The sequence below is a fragment of the Ostrea edulis genome, chromosome 3 (genome assembly GCF_947568905.1).
Source record: "Ostrea edulis chromosome 3, xbOstEdul1.1, whole genome shotgun sequence".
Taxonomy (NCBI): domain Eukaryota; kingdom Metazoa; phylum Mollusca; class Bivalvia; order Ostreida; family Ostreidae; genus Ostrea; species Ostrea edulis.
In genome coordinates, this window is record NC_079166.1 from 71,481,961 (window position 1) to 71,500,341 (window position 18,381).

Here is an 18,381-nt window from a genome sequence, read left to right on the forward strand (position 1 = left end):
AAGACAGGGCTTTCAACATAATGTTTCAGCAAAGTTCGTACAGTATGAAAGGTGAAGATAACGAACAGTGATCAATCTTATAACTCCAATCGAAGCAGCCTACTGACAAACAAGTTGATGGTGCAGGGGTTCCAATAGTCTCGATTGAAGTCAGCATTTCGCAAATTCTATGGTCGTTGTAACGATTTAGTTCGTCAATACAACCTATTTTGGGTCAAATGCTGTCTGACGTGTTTCATGCCGATTGTTAGGCCGTTCTTGGCACACTGATTTTGACTACGGATAACTCCGTTTACCTGATCAAGATATAAGGCTCACGGCGCGTGTGACCGGTCGACAGGGGATGCTTACTCCTCCTAGGCACCTGATCCCATCTCTGGTATATCCAGGGATCCGTGTTCGCCCAACTCTCTATTTTATATTGCTTACAGGAGGTATGAGATTCATCACCCTTCGTTATCTTCACTTTTCATAAGGAATACAAAAAAGCATCTATATGTCGATGTATCACGTCGTTTGGAATCATTAAAATTAATAAACGGCTGCAGGGAATATATTCCCTCCACAGATGTCGATTTTTGAAAATCTTCTCGACCTCTGTATTTGTCCATCCATTCAAAGTGATTTTCCCGTTAACTGGGAGTAATCAGTTGCGGATTTAAAGGAGACTCGGGTCCCCTTTCCTGACTAAAAATAAAGAAAAATGGTAAAACAACAGCAAAAGTATAAAAGTCGACATTATGCATACAAACAAGTGCATAAAGATAAACAGATCAATTATTATTTTTTTATTTATTGATTTTATTAGCTATAAATTATTGCTAGAATAACCCATAAAGTTAACTTAAAAATCCTGAAAACCCTGAAACCCCATGTTCCCAAGCCTGTTGGATCCCCTTTTTAACAAATTCTGGATCCGTCACTAGTAAAGGAAGGTCTCCATAGTGATCATTATATTCTGTATAAGGCGAAATTCGTCGCTGAGACAATTTCTCAGAGCTTTGATCTACAAAACAAAATCTTAGAATATTAATTATTTGAATTATCATGGGCATGTACTATATATATACAAATATCATTAAATGTCAAATTTTGATAATGATTTAAATTTAATAACGATTCGAAAGATGAATTAACAACATTAATTGTTATTTATATATAGAAAACCATCTTCTAACCCTTTTAATTGGAACCGGTTAGTGTAGCTCAGTGGTAGAGCGATGGCTTCATAACCTGGAGGTCATGTTTTTGAGCTCCGTTGTTGTCATAGCCGCGTCAAACATAAGGTGTAATCATATGTAGTAATTGCTCCTTTGCCACGTTCGGCAAAGAGTGAAAATCACGGGTCTTTCGGATATAACTTTAAGAATAGGATTCGTGTCGCGGCAGGTGTTGGCATGTTAAACAATCCTCACTGATACGATCATAAGCGCTAAGAATAGAATTAAAATTGTGGTATTTCACCTACAGTTGGTGGTGTCTCAATGAGTGAGAAATTCTTGACCGGATGTAAAACAAACAACCAAACAAACGATTTCGCGTCCTTTGATTTCTATACGATTTTGTTTCCTTTGTTGTTTGTCTTCCTTTGATTTGATAGGATTTCGCAATCTTGTTGAAAGGTGAAGATAACGAACATTGATCAATCTCATAACTCTCACAAGGAATACTAAATAGAGAGTTGGGAAAACACGGACCCCTGAATATACTAGAGGTGGGATCAGGTGCCTAGGAGGAGTAAGCGTTCCCTGTCGACCGGTCACATCCTCCGTGAGCCTTATATGATCATTAGGTAAACGGAGTTATTCGTAGTCAAAATCATGGTACCAAGAACGGCCTAACAATCGGTATGAAGCACGTTCGAGAGCATTTGACTCAAAAATAGGTTGTATTGACAAACTAGATCGTTAACTTATAATGACCATAAATGCTCAACGAGACTGTTGAAACCCCTACACCATCAACTTGTTTGTCAGTAGGCTGTCTCGATTTAAACAGATCATATGCAGAACAAGCTCTTGCGTGCGTATTGAATTAGTTGAGAGATATAAATACCATATGCAGGTGATAATGGAATATTGTATCTTAAATATGGGAAGTTGACGATGGAGAAGCTGAAGTCATCTTGTTTGTCATAAAGTTGAGTTGTTAGTTCGCCGTTAATATTTACTTTCAATAAAATATGTAAGTATGAAGCAGAAGTGGACGACTCTGTTGTGTCTTTTGTTTCAGGTTCACAGGGATATATCGAATCGACATATGAATGAAATTTTTTGTTAATAAATGAAACATAGTCAGTATATCTAAATGTCGAATTGAATGCCACAGCAAGATATTTTGTCTTCTCACGTAGAAGCTTTTGAATAAATTCTGCTTAATAAGAATATAAAAACAGGTTAGCTAACAAAGGAGCACAATTTATGTCCATGTGAATTCCAACAGACTGTTGGAAAACCCGATCTCCAAAGACTACGAAGATATTGTCAATGGAAACTCCAGCATATTTTTCTTTTTAACTTCAGAATACTTGTGCGTGAAATCCAAGTGGTGTTTAACAAAGTAGTGTTTTTTATGACTGATCGCTAAATATGACTCGTATTTCCGTTTTCCACTTTTGTTGAAGAAGCAACTGACTATGATATCAAAAAATCTAGTCTTTAATTTATCGTGAGGAATGGTCGTGTAAAGTGTTAAAAAGTTATAAGTTTTGATGTTCTTTTGAGAAAGGTTTTGCGATTTCAAAGTTCTTTAGAAATGTTCAGAATCCACATTTGATTTACACCACTTTTGGCATATGTAGTGGCACAGTACGTTTGAAGGTTCTGCTTCATGGGTGTATTTTTTTTTTCGTGAGGAGCAAAGATAGGGGCTTGGTAGAACATCTTTTGGATCCAGCCAACGCTTTTTTGGAGAAAAGAAAATATAAATTGATACATGTAATCGTTTTATTTTATTATGAGTAAAAAATACCCTCTGATCTGCAGAAATCAATCATAAGACAATTCAAAGATGTGAAGATTTATTTACATTTTTTTTACAGAAAAATACATTAATGAAGAAATTACAAACATATATTAGGTCTAACCAAAGTTTATAAAAACAGTCTCAGATGCTGGTTTGTCGCCGAGCTCAATTTACAAGCGAGAATATAAAATGTCACATTCGGCCGTTCAGTCCGATCAATCTCTAGAAGTAATTTTCTACTTGTTATTCCGTAGAGTACTTATCAAATGCTTACTGTGTCCCCTTGAGCGCTTCATACCACAACATTTACCCTTTCTAGAGCCTTTCCTTTTTACAACTCAAATAAAGAGGATTTAATAAATTTTTTTTAAACTGATAAAAGTCGTTCTGAAAATAAAACGTCTAGAATTTTGTCTAGTTCAAAGGTGTTAGTCAAATACAATGTATTTCACAACACTTTCACCAAACAATGGCCAAAATAGTGAAATATTAATAATATGGAACATCGGATTCTACTGTTGGTGTTGCTTGTTCAGGATTACAGCCATGATATGATGTTAACCTGATTACGTTGTTCATCATCTGGCTGATACTAGTAATCAAGCTTTCATATGAACGAGATCAACCATCAAAATGGAAGACACTTGCACATACTCCTAATCAGGAAGGAATACAAGATCCTTGAAATCACCCAGGATCAATTTTCTGCAATTTTTATAACATTGTTTTTATACTCACACCTTTATAAACAAGTGGAGTCTAAATGACTATGTAAATACTAAATACAACCTGTCTTAACATATTATTTAAGGATATACTATTGTTTTGATTGGTTGCAATACATGTATATATTACAGGGATGAAGAATTATGGGTGCCTGTCACTTTATTCTACATTTAAATTCCGTGATTTACATATGGAAAATTAAGATATCTATTAGGTGACTACGACGCTGACCCCGCTATTTTTGATGGTAGCAGTGAAGGGGAAGAAAGTAAGCTTAAAGTTATGAATATGTTGACTTTATGCTCATGTATTGAAGGACGGCTGCTCCCCTAACTCCAACTTGGGGGTTTGAAGATTTGTGAAATAAGCTGTTGGTGGTTTTTATTTTCTTTTGAAGATTACTAGAGAAGTTGATTTTCTACACCCCCCCCCAATTTTGATGATATGTATTGATATAGAACACATCCCTCTAATCTTATTCATCTGATTTACAACGCAATCTAATTCGTGCATATATTAAGAATGACAGGTAAGTACTAATTCTAGAAATATATACGTGAAAGAAAAAAGTTACGTCATACATGCTGTCCTAGTGATTTCTTAAGTACACAAGAAACACTATGTGAAGGGTCTCATTAAAGTGTACATTCGTAGCATTCTGTAACAAATATTATTGGGAGAGTTATAGTAAATTGCTTCTGGTGAACTTTGACAAAAGGATATCGGGGTATATAACGATAATTAACAATATTTGAATAACTGCAAAGTTGTACTTTAAGTTGTACTTTAACTCACTATACATGTATATTTACAAACTGGAAAAAGAATTATCCGAATATACAACTTCCACAATTTTTCTATAAAAAAACCCAAAACACTACTGCATTTTGTATGTCACGAACGATCGTGGTTGTTTGCTGAACATTCGAATGTTTATTTGACCTTAAACTTGCAATAAATTTGTTAGATTCCTGTAACCTCCAGAGTAATGAAAAAGTCATTGTTGGCAAACATATATACTCATCCAAAAAGAAAAAAAACAAACAACCCCAAAACAACCCGACGATTTAACTGGTAAGCAAATACACTTGCTATAATGTATAACACACCAGGTCTGGATGTTTTGAAACTTTTGCCATACTCATACTCAAACTCAGCCTTGTTTGTTTTGAATACAACTCTGCGCAAGATCGAAGTATACTCAAAAAATCTTGAACATAAACTCAATTTGAGTATGAAAATGATTTTATTAAAATTTTATAACCTTTTCTTTTGAGCATGAGTACGATTTAGAGAACGGGGATCGAGTTTGAGTATGAAAATATGCTCAAAAAAGTTTTATAATCTCCAGGCCTGATCAGATAAATCAGTACAGTATACATGCAGAAATTGCTTGACGAACTTAAAGTTCCTCTAAGTACTTCATGTCCTCCGTCTTTATAAAATCCTTCAGGCTATCTACAGAGTATCTCCAAAGGGCCTCTTGTTTCTCCTGGTCTCTGAAATTTTAAATATGCTTTCTGAGTCTTCTAGTAATTAAATTAAATACTATTTATTGGCGACTCCAAGTAGTATCCTATGCAGAGAAAGCTGAAATAACAAGCATTCTGAGAGTATTGCATGGCAATACATTGTCCCCTACCGGTTACAAAAATCACTGTACCACAACAATATTCAAAGTTCATTATGTAGGTTATGGTAAAGGGGAAAATTGGGGAACTAGGATAGGAATGATTGGAAATCAACTACTATTCGAGTATAGACTAGACCAAGAAAGAAGACAAATTTATAATTAGGTTTAGGTCTTTAACCAAGGCAATAAACTGTGGCATGTAGATGGTCATGAATAATTTAGCTATATTGTAATAATACTATGCTAGAAGTTTTAATGAGTGTAGTATTCTTAATTCTTATCTACAGAGATAAGAAACTTGGATGTAAACTAACAATTCATGCTATTTTTCCACGTCTGAGGGCCATAACTTAATGGAAAATCAACGGACCAAGATGAAAGTCAAACTTGATATGTAACTTGTTATGGCAAAACAATGTACCTAATATCAAATGAATATCTGCAAGCACAACAAAAAAATCTGGGAAACTGATAATTCATGCTATTTTTCTAAGTCCAAGGGCCATAATTAATTGACAAATCATGGGACCGAGACGACATTCAAACTTGATCTGTAACTTGTTATGACAAAGCAATGTACCAAATATCAAATGAATATCTGCAAGCACAAACAAAAAAATCTGGAAAACTGATCAATCATGCTATTTTTCTAAGTCCAAAGGCCATAACTAAGTGAAAAATCAACGGACCGAGACGAAATTCAAACTTGATCTGTAACTTGTTATGGCAAAGCAATGTATCTAATATCAAATGAATATCTGTAAGTACAACTACAAAAAGTCCTGAAAACTGATAATTCATATTATTTTTCTAAGTTCAAGAGCCATAACAAAGTGAAAAATCATCAGACTGAGACGAAGTTCCAATATGATATGTAACTTATTATGGCAAAGCCACATACCAAATATAAAATAAATATCTGCAAGAACAGAGAAAAAAGTGCGGAAAACTGGACTGGCGGACAGACGGACGGACGGACGGTAGGATGGACGGACAGACGGACAGACGGACGGAGCGCAAACTTAAAGTACTCTCGACTTCGTCGGTAGGGGACTAATCATATTAAAGCTGACATGCATTCATAAATACGTACACAATTCTCATCTTATCCGCCATATTTCTTTCAGGTAGCCTAATTTACTTTATCCGTAATTACCTTAAATTTGATTGTCACACCTAAGTGTTTTCTAGCTGGACTTAACCAATGTACATTTCCGATAGTAATGTATAGGGAATGAGAAATAAATAAAATCACGTTCTAGAATAGCCTGCATTTCTCATATTACAAAATACAAATTGTGTATTGGCGAAACATTCTAAACGTTTAGATAATTTAGACCAAAATGCGAAAAAACCCTTGTCTTGCATACTCTTAAGTGCATGCAAATATTCTGGCCCCATTTGTTCCTTTCAATTTGGAGCCCCACTGCTCCTTTGTAATGCAGGAACCCAAATTGTTTTCTTTCATGTGGTATCTTTACGACATTACCAGAATGGGAAAAATATCAAGACTTACCGGTGTAATAAAAACATACCAGCAGAAGGCCAATCTCTAAAGTTTACAAAATAGCGCGAAACGATTACTTAAAATCGAAAAAGGGATTTTGACTGCGGATAACTCCGTTTACCTGATCAGGATATGGGGCTCACGGCGGGTGTGACCGGTCAACAGGGGATGCTTACTCCTCCTAGGCACCTGTGTCCAGGGGTCCGTGTTTGCCCAACTATCTATTTTGTATTGCTTGTAGGAGTTATGAGATTGATCAATGTTCGTTATCTTCACCTTGCATTAGATAGACAGGGAATCCACTTTCATAAAAATCATCGCCGCAAAAAAGAAAGTATTAAGGGGAGGGGTAAGTAGTATCCATGACAATATCTTCGTGGCCTTTGGTGATCAGGTTTTCCAACAGTCTGTTGGAATTCCCATGGGCACAAATTGTATTCCTTTGTTAGCTGACCTGTTTCTATATTCATATCAATCAAAATTTCTTCAAAAACTTCTACGCGAGAAGAAAAAATCTCTTGCTGTGGCATTCAATTCGACATTTAGATATATCGACGACGTTTTGTCTATTAACAATGATAAATTTCATTCATATGTCGATTCGATATATCCCTGTGAGCTGGATATAAAAGACACCACTTCTGCTTCATACTTAGATATTTTATTGAAAGAAGACATTAACGGCAAACTGACAACTCAACTGTATGACAAACGGAGTCATTTCAGCTTCTCCATCGTCAACTTCCCATATTTATATAGCAATATTCCATTATCACCTGCATATGGTGTTTATATCTCTCAACTGATTGGATACGCAAGAGCTTGTTCTGGGTATAGTCAGTTTTTAAATCGAGGCAAGCTACTGACAAACAAGTTGATGGTACAGGGGTTTCAACAGTAACGATTGAAGGTCGAATGTTGTCTGTCTTGTTTCCTACCAATTGTTAGGCCGTTCTTTACATGCTCTTTGACTAAGGGTTACTCTTGTAATCAAGACATAATATGCACAGTGGGTGTGACCAGTCAATAGGGGATGCGTACCCCTTCTAGACGTTTTCTTGTTAGCTTCTGTCTTTAAACACCGTCACATACGCACAAAATATTTTAAGGCAACGATTTTGTACAGATGAAGTCGAACGTCACTATTGAATAAAAGACAGGGTTCTCAACATAATGTTTCAGCAAAGTTCGTACAGTATGAAAGGTGAAGATAACGAACAGTGATCAATCTTATAATTCCAATCGAAGCAGCCTACTGACAAACAAGTTGATGGTGCAGGGGTTCCAATAGTTTCGATTGAAGTCAGCATTTCGCAAAATATATGTTCGTTATAACGATCCAGTTCGTCAATACAACCTATCATTGGGTCAAATGCTGTCTGACGTGTTTCATACCGATTGTTAGGCCGTTTTTGGGACACTGATTTTGACTACGGATTACTCCGTTTACCTGATCAGGATATATGGCTAACGGCGGGTGTGACCGGTCGACAGGGGATGCTTACTCCTCCTAGGCACCTGATCCCACCTCTGGTGTGTCCAGGGGTCCGTGTTTGCCCAACTATCGATTTTGTACTGCTTGTAAGAGTTATGAGATTGATCACTGTTCGTTATCTTCGCCTTTCATCCATACTTCAGATGTCTTTCGGTGAATGATCTGCGTTTCTTAGATAATAGAATTTTGATTTTTGATAATTTTGTAAATTCGTCATTTTGGGTCTCCCCAAAATAGCTACGAACTATGTTACAAATTATTTTCAAATATGAAAAGAAAATTGAAATAATGATATAAATGTGATGTATTTATAAGTTGTAAAGGAAAGTGATATTTTCAATCCCCTCAAGAACTTTACTTATTCTCTTTTTATCAGTGGTGATGGTGGGATATTGGACAGAAGAATTCGTTCATTTATTAAGATTATCAATATCTCTTGACAATTTGACAACAGGCTGACAATTGAATGCATATATCAGTGTATTAATTTCATCATGAATACTCTTATAGATTGCATATTATATGTATACATGTATTTTGGTATCCATCATGACGAATTTCCGTGGTCGAGTGATTAGAGCATTGCGCTCAAAATCACACGGTCTCTCACCTCTGCTCGGCGAGGGTTCAAATCCCGCTCGCACCGGTAAGTGAGAAAGTTTCCCAATTTACTTTCGGAAGGTCGGTGGTCTCTTCCCAGGTACATTGTATCTGGGTTCTCTCTTCCACCAATAAAAACTGGGCGCCACCATATAACTGAAATATTGTTGAGTGTGGCGGAAAACAGCAAAACAACAACAACATGACTAATCTAAGAACATATATATGTCTTTAGGTTACTGATTCCTGCAATGATGCAATTATAAAACAGTATTGAAAGTACAGTTATATTTGGTTTCATCGTATAAATAGTACATAATTTACATGTATCTCAGAACTGATCATTCCACATACAAACATATTGTAGATGTGACATATTTCTTTTGAAAGTAGAAGTACAGTTATGATAATTAAAGTGAATCCATTTTGTTTCACAGATTAGAAAGTTTATATCAGAATCTTTTATCCACATCATGTACCTAATCACAGCAAAATATGGACTCTAGAATCCCTTATTTGCAAGCAAAACACTTTTTAAATCATTCCGGGATAAATCACAAACAATTATATAAAATAATTGACAGCTTGTATTACTCTTTCGATAGTGGAATCATACTTCATTAGAGATACTTTAATGAGGCATACAATACAAATTTAGTTTAATGAGCTACTTTAATGTAATTTTGCATTTTTACAATTAATATGAATGATCTGTGATTACAGCAAAGCAATCACGATACATGTACTTGCGTAGTACTATGTGATAACTTTTTAGGAACTAAGAGATCACATATTAGACTATTTACACAGCAACAGCTAAGATGTTTAGAATCTGTGATTTAATTTCAACATTTGACACGAAATCTCAGGCACATTGACACAGTCAACAGATAGCCCACTGTGATTAATTTTTGTTCTCAATCTGTGGAGAGCTGATGGGCATAATAAAGCAGCTTTAAGAGATGTAAAACAACTGAAAGACGATGCTATGTTTATAAATTCACAAATGAATGTATAATTATAAATCATGAAATATAAGGTACATGCAGATTTTGATATAGATAATCTAAAGGTGACAAGTGTATTGTATTGATCACACTACTGCAAAGGTTTTAATCTTCACAAGCATATCATTAGTATTTGAATTCTCAAGGGTACAATTATATATGTAAAAATGGTGTGATTGAATGTCTTTGAGAAAATGATTGCTTACTCTAATTCTTAAGTGGCAATGAAAGCACAGTCTAACTTGGATAGAGGGGGAGATTAGGCTGCCTAGTGTGTGAGATTTATTAGCAATCATATTTATTACAATAACAAATAAAGGGCCTAGGGAAATGTACATTTTTAAACAATATACATGTACTGATAATTATTACAGCATTACATTTTATATTATAATTTTTATTTTGTATTGCTTATCGGAGTTATGAGATTGATCACTGTTTGTTATCTTCGCCTTTTGTCAATGTAAATGATTGAATGATAATCTTTCAGATGGACTACTACTGTCAGACTAAAGATTGTTAGACTGCACACACTTAACATAGTGATATAAATATAATAGGGAAGATGAAATCTAAATTAGCACATTGAGTTATACAATATAGATATAACTAAAGCGCTTTATACATCTAAGGGCAGTGCCAATTTTAGAAACAGTGGATAGTATTGATCAATATGGAATGTGAATGCATATAAAGTTATAATCTATATGCAATTTAAGAGCTTAGTGTCTCTAGTTAATGTTCATAAGAATTTACAGGATTCAAATATTCTGAATATGTCAGGTCCAAAGCAGATAAGTTAGAATAATCATTAATGTAAATGATAATAAATTTCACTGTACGAATATAAATTGTTCAGAAAGCACATTTTGTTGCCTCACTAGAGGGAGCACCATTACAAGGGACAACAGCTAGTCCGGCAATATGTTAGTGTACCAGACCATTGTTCTGACCCTATGGAACAGTTTACCGATATACATCCGTTCGTGTGGCACTGTCAAAAGTTTTAAGACAAACCTGAAAACATATCTTTTTAGGAAATCTTATAACCATATTTTGTAATATATTCTTTTTTTTAAAAGTAAAGGCTGGTTTGTCACACGAACTCGTAATGCTTAAATTGTTTAATTTTATTTGGATGTTATATTTTATGCTCTGATTAATCTTATCATGTTTTACATTTTACATTGTTAAAGCGCTTAGAGTAATTACAAATTATATAATGCCCTATATAAATGCCACATATTATTATTATTATAATTCTTGTACTCCCAGTGACCATGACAGCTTACAGGTGTAAAACATGTAAACTGTTAACAGCTAGACTCACAATATGTTATTGTACCAGACCATTGTTCGTGTATTCCCAGTAACCACGACAGCTTACAGGTGTCAAACATGCTAACTTGTTATACATGTGAACAATGCAATGAGATGAAACTCTTGCAGTGTTATATTCCATTGTTCAAAATCATTTTACTAATTTGGATAATTATATTTTTTTTTATTTTATTCTTAATTAGAACACCAGTATTTCCTAAGGTGCCTTAACTTTAAATTTGGGAATTTCATTTAGTATTTAGTAATTTTGTGAATTAAATTATATATCCTCCTAGGCACCTGATCCCACCTCTGGTGTGTACAGGGGTCCGTGTTTGCCCAACTATCTATTTTGTATTGCTTGTAGGAGTTATGAGAGTGATCACTGTTCGTTATCTTCACTTTGCACTGATTTAGAAAAGGAGTTCTGAGAATTTAATGTGTTCACAAAACGTCACAGGATACACAAATACATCGGTTAATTTTTATCTTATATTTTAGTTTCAATGAAAACCTACTGATAAGGACTTTCTAAAGACTTAACACTAATCAGAAAATAGTTTTGGACAACCAGAATAACGTATTCTTAAATGTTTAATTTCTCTTGCATACATATGGTATATTTAAATGGTTTCTTACAATTGACACCATGTTACTGTAACACAGTATGGTGACACAAGCCATATGACACTGAAGTCTTGCAGGAAAACAATCTATCTCTGTAGTTTATCACAATGTACCTGCAACTCATAAACTGAAATTGATAGCATATTCAGCATTAGGTCTTTGACTCTCCCGAAACTCTATTAACATTTCCACACTTTTATAATGGAATCAGTCCTATTCCCTGTTTCCCATGTTCAGCAAAATAAAGGTTTATTGGGACTTTGTTACAATGTAGTCATGCTGTAATGCGTGTTACATCTGTTGTTCTGGTAACAAACTTTCCTTCATGGACACGATGATCTCTGTGCACCTTCATTACTTCATCAAAGGATCACATGAGCCAAATAAATAAAGTCAGTCATACAGAAATGAGCTGACAGATTGACAGACTAACGGCTATCCATACCATTGAATGTATATTAACCTCAGCTATTGATCACTGTAAGGATTATTCAGTAAAACGAAAGTGTGAGAATCTTTCAAACATTCATTGAAGTTTAATATATTCTGGAAAAACTACAAAGTAAATGTTTATACTGTAAGCCCAGTTAGCACGATATTCCCCCATTTATCTTTAATAGAAACGCTAACATCAGCTGACCAATAGTATTATACACTGCTTTTATATAAATGCAAATAAGTATTTTGATATTCCAGTAACCCATTAAATTGCTATTTGTTTCCATAATCTTCTCATCACTAAAACACCGTGTCTTATCCCCCCTCAATGACCAATAAGTCTGTAAAACAGAATGTCGTGTATTGCCGCCTTTGTGACGTTTAATAATTTGTTTTAAATTATCAAAAGTATTATTATCAATGTCATATAATTTTACCAGACACAAAATATAAATATGAGAAATAAACCATTATTGTAAAGGGAGATAATCCAAATTTCCAGTAATTAAAACTTAGACTTAACCGAAAAATCATGAAAATGGGTCTGAAAACGCCACTGACTTGACCGAAATAGGGAAAGTCCAGAGCCTCTCCTAAGCCATGAAACAAAATTATCCGTACCATGCATCACCAAAAAATATATCAGACTTTAACATTCAAAGAGGATACTTATTGATTACTATAAAATATTCTAAGTAAACTTGAATTTATTTAGGAAATTGTTAGATATGAATTATTTCTTTTGATTAATAATTAAGATATCTAATTCTAAATTAATTATAGGATTTTTACCTTGCATAGGGTTATCTAAAAAGAATTGTCACAAAGTTACAATATGTCAGTATGATGGTTTGATTTTACTGTAATCACAATTCATTCAGATAATTTCAAAGTCCTCTGTCATTGTATAATCAATATCGAATTAGTAATCATGTGCTTCAATCATATTTTATAGTACTCTAAATTGGGAAAGAAAAGTAATAGTTACAAAATTTGTTTGCCTTTTTAGAGGTAAAGCTGTCAGAGTTAACAAAGACCTTCTTCAAAAGAAATAGATTGCATCTTACAGTATTTTGTACATGGAAATATAAAACGTTTTCAAGAATGTTGTGGTGTCGATTTATTGGAAAACATGCATGAACTGTCATACGATGTAGAGCACATCTGGTAACATGATTGCAGGAACTATAACTTAAAAACTTCATGCGCTCTAATGCTGATTATCATTTTTGATCATGGATAATACATTACTGCAACCTGTAAGTATATTCATTATGAAATATATATCTTTATAACCATTCAGCTATCAGTCTATTTTAGGTACCTCAGTGAAGAAAAGAGATTAATTGAATTTGTCTGTTACTGGGGATATGTACATGTAGGCTGATCTCACTTGCAGATCATTGTACCTTATTAGAACTAATGGCATTTTTATAATTAACTTCATTCTCCTTTCATATCAAATTTCATTATCTCAGATGTATTTATAACATCATTTTGAATTGATTGCTAATTTCTTAAAACATTAGCACTTGTTTTATAGACCTAGTTTGCTTGTCTCAGGGAGACCAGAACACCGTTTACTGTGATTTAAAGAAATAAGTTTTATCTTATCTGGGGAGAGATGCAAATCAAAAGGGAGTGGCATTAAGTAGGAATTATCAGGACATTTTTAAGAAGACTGTTTATTGCGGAATTTAATTATAAACTGTTAAACAACGCACTTTGTTGCAAGCAAGTGGAAGAAAAGGCAAAACCTCATGTTCAAATGTAAAATTATACAAAACTAATATATTGATTGGATTTTATCATGAAAATAACAGATAGAAACAGTTGTTAAACAATGTCACATCATTTGGTACTCTTAAAATATATAAATATTAGATGTTCTGTAGACTAGAAACTGTGGATGTACAGAAACACATCAAGCAAAAACTTTTATTTTGGTGTAAAATTTTTGAAATATTGTAAATGTAATCTAAATGTGAATGCTATAGAAAAACTTGGTAATATTTTGTGATATACATATACGTAGATAATGCCATCATATTGTGTATTTTTACAATACACACTCTATTCATTCTTGGCACACTGATTTTGACTACGGGTAACTCTGTTTACCTGATCAAGATATAGGGCTTACGGCAGGTGTGACCGGTCGACAGGGGATGCTTACTCCTCCTAGACACCTGATCCTACCTCTGGTGTTTGCCCAAATCTCAATATTGTATTACTTAAAGGAGTTATGCCATTTATCACTGTTCGATTATCTTCACCTTTCACTATGAAATTATTCACAGTAATGAGGTCCTCTATTTAATATTTCTTTTCTTATGTGATTGATATCATTATTATAAATGATGTAGAAAATTATATTATATACAAATTCATTAAGCATAAAAACCGCTACACTACTGGGAAAAACCTAGCACAGGAGGTATTTTAATTATTCACCCTATTAAAGTAGCATTTTGTTGATCAAATCTCAAATCATCTTTAGTGTTTTTTAAATAAATTATATACTAGAAATTTTTTGTTTGTTTCTCAAAGAATTATCATAATTAATACACATAAAAAGTACTTATTGTCATTTTGGTACGTTAGACACAGATGAATATATTTGTACGCTATATAATAGAATGTCTAATATGTGCCCTGCAGGACACAATAGAGTAATGTCCCCGGCAGCTGCCCTATAAAATAGTGGTCTTCTATCATTACTATCATTATTGTTATAGAATTGATTCTGGGTAATAATGATAATAATAATAACAATATATATATATATATATATATATATATATATATATATATATATATATATCTCCAAAATTGAAATAGAGTCTCAGTAATCGGATACTAATGTTTAAAAAATATGAAAAGAAAACACAGAAATCCTCCGTAAAGCTTTAGTGCTTTCATTACATCTTCAGAAGCTTTACAAAAATGTATACATAGCAGTATCATAGTAACAGTGATTATGACGTCAAAGTAAGCGGAACGTTAAATGTGTATATTGTGACGTCATGGATAATGTACAACAATGATCTGGAAAAAGTACGGGAAAATCATAGGCAATTATAAAAGACTATTAAGTTTTGGCTTTAGAATACCAATGAAATGTTTTTCTTTTTCCCGTCTCTGAATAGCACTGGCACATCTGAGTTTATAAAATGGAAAATGTTAAATCGTATTTTACCACACGTTTCCAGGTGTGCACTTAACTGGATTTGTCTGTATTCAGGTGTACTGATGTGCTGCTTATATACACGTACACGGGCACGGAGAGTGTTGCCAGTTTCACCAATGTGATATTCCTTGCATCAAGGACATGTGATGGCGTATATGACATCCTTTGTATCGTATGACATGTTAGCATTAACTTTAAATTCTCGTCCGTTAAAATTATAACTGGTCCCTTCTGTAATGTAGTCACATGTACCGCATCGAGGGTCCGTACACTTTGACACTGTATAAGTACGGTCATCTAATTGAGAGGAACAAAGTATTCTCTTAAGATTTTTGGGCTGGCGTTTACTGCTAATAAAACGACAGTTCTTCTATATGCCTTTTGTTTGTTCATCTTCCCTAAGTAGCTTGTTTAATTCATAAACAATTGAATTGATGTTTTGATTTCTCGGATTATAAGTGTGTACAAATGGTATTATTTCTCCGTCATTAGCACATCGTGTGTTTGAAAGTAGCTGTATCCTACCGCACTCCTTAGCCTTCATTATTCCATCGTCTACAAGTTGTTCTGGGTATTTTTGGCTTAATAAATACAATTTTAATTCCTCCAAACGGATATCCCTCGTATCGATATTGCTGACAATGGTACAAATCCTTCTTGCGAGATTATATCGTATAGCTGTTTTAGTATGGTGGGGATGGCACGATCCGAAATGCAGGTATTGGTGGGTATCAGTGGGCTAATAATAAATATACGTATTTAAGCTGGTATTTTCTTTTAATATAAGAACGTCAAGAAATGGCATTTGTGTATCATCTGCTTCCATCGTGAATTTGATATCCGAGTTCATTTGGTTTAGTAGATCGTAAAACTCCGATAACTTATCGACATCATCATCCCACAAGATAAAACAATCATCTAAATATCTCTTCCATGTAAACTGTATATTATTTGCAAATTCTGCCCCCCCCCCCCACAACGTACATAGTTGATCATGTAACTTATGTTCTACATAACCTAGGGTTAATGTTGCATAGGTAGGTGCGACTTTTGTCCCCATTGCAGTTCCCTTAGTTTAGAGGTAATGGTGGTCGGAAGAAGCAAATGAGTTGTTGTCTAAAACTAATTTTAGTGCTTCTAAAATAAAATCCTGTTGGAATCTGTCATTAAGTACATCGGGATATTTTTCCATCCAGAATTTTACCGCTTCCAATCCTAATTCTGTAGGAATATTAATATATAAACTAATAACATCCATTATTATTAGTATCCGATTACTGAGACTCTATTTCAATTTTGGATATATATATATATATATGTATATATATATATATATATATATATATATATATATATATATATATATATAAGACACTATGAATTAAGTCAACTTCCTGGAACGGTGACCATTTTTATATGAAGAGGCGTAATTTGTGGAAATGCACATCTGATGCATCATAATTGGTACCGTATAAGTTTTACATAAGAGCTCCAACTTGCGATCTATTCTTCATCACTTTATGTGGAACTAGAATGGCAAAAATGTTACAGTATACGCCCACCACAAACTCATGTAGGGTGTTTTTTAAGCCATGAGTTGTAGAAATTTACTGAAATTGGTTTATGTATCGGTCATCATCAAGTTAAACTGACCTTCTTTTGCATCGTCCAGCTTAAAGAAAATGTAAATGGACAAAACAAGAGCTATGTGTGTAAATTATTTTTTTCCAAATTGACTAAGTTCAACATTATTTTCAAAATCAAAGAAAATTAGATAATTGTCGGAAAGAAAATTCTTCCAATACAAACATTTTTGTCGATTTTAAAGACCTTAGCTTAAAAACTGTGAGAGGTGTTAAATGGACAAACCATCTAATGTACTCTCTGCTATTTCTTCAAAACTGATCAAGTTCAACAACCTATCATTTTCTCAAATATTAGAGAAAATGAAAATCCTTCTCCCATACATATTATCTATATCACTACAACCATTCCTTAAAATAAGGTCTTCACTTAAAAATGGGAAGAGTTAGACAGGGAAGAAATCATGTACGCCCCGAATAACATTTTTCAAATAAAGGGACAAAACTCCTCGAAGAGTTGGCGTAATGGATTAAAATTGCAACATGATCTAGAGTGACCCAAGGAGAATCTACACAGTACATGTCAACTTGTATGCATGTGTCAGAAACAGAAAGCCCCGAACGAACAGACGGACATACAAGCAGGCATTGCTGTACCATTATATGTCCCGTCTAAAGACGAACGTGTATAATTCATAAACACTTTGAATTTCTCGATCGCGGGATGGGGCAGTATATGGCAATACAGATTCCTTTTATTCCTGTGAATTAATACTGCAGATGGATTTCATGTTATATTGCGGTCTTGTATGTACAATCATGCAGACATCAAATACAATTCGACATTGAAGAAAAACGCAATACAACAAAGACAAATTCTGCCATTCACGAACCTGCAATTTAGAACTTGATTATTATTTTTCTGAATAGAAATACAAATTGCAATGTTGTCCCATATCAAAAGAGAAAATCCAGCAAAACTAAACAAAGAAAAGTATCTTAATACCGTATTATCTTCAGTAAATCATGGACAGTTACCTTGCTAGATTGTTTGTTTGACTGATTTTCATGTCATAAAAGAATGCGTCTCTTGTAGCTTTGAATTGTGGATTTACAGCCGCTGTAATTGATGTCTTAGCACCTTCGAATGGAGTTTTGGTCACATCTGTCAACACCAGAACGTGAATATTAGAATTGTTCACATTATTGGTCATTCGATACAATAATTATCATATAATCATAATGGATCTGTTTTTTTAAAAACATGTATCTAATTGGGTTATACACTGAT

At 33.9% G+C, this 18,381-nt stretch overlaps 1 protein-coding gene across 7 annotated transcripts in view; it reads right to left on the minus strand.

Moving 5' to 3' along the window:
* Positions 1-3,002: 3,002 nt before the first annotated feature.
* Positions 3,003-18,381, minus strand: part of LOC125672997 (WW domain-containing oxidoreductase-like) — a 36,365-nt gene continuing 20,986 nt past the window's right edge. For 2 of the 7 annotated variants that reach the window (XM_048909220.2, XM_056158789.1), the window contains exons 7-8: positions 18,129-18,255; positions 3,003-5,189 (exon numbers count right to left, since the gene is read on the minus strand). In XM_048909220.2, the coding sequence (XP_048765177.2) occupies positions 5,093-5,189; positions 18,129-18,255 (224 nt within the window). In that variant the 3' untranslated portion in view covers positions 3,003-5,092. Of the gene's footprint in view, positions 5,190-15,167; positions 16,247-16,871; positions 17,984-18,128; positions 18,256-18,381 lie in introns of those variants that run through there. The other 5 variants (XM_048909219.2, XM_048909218.2, XM_048909221.2 and 2 more) reach the window with 4 other exon arrangements.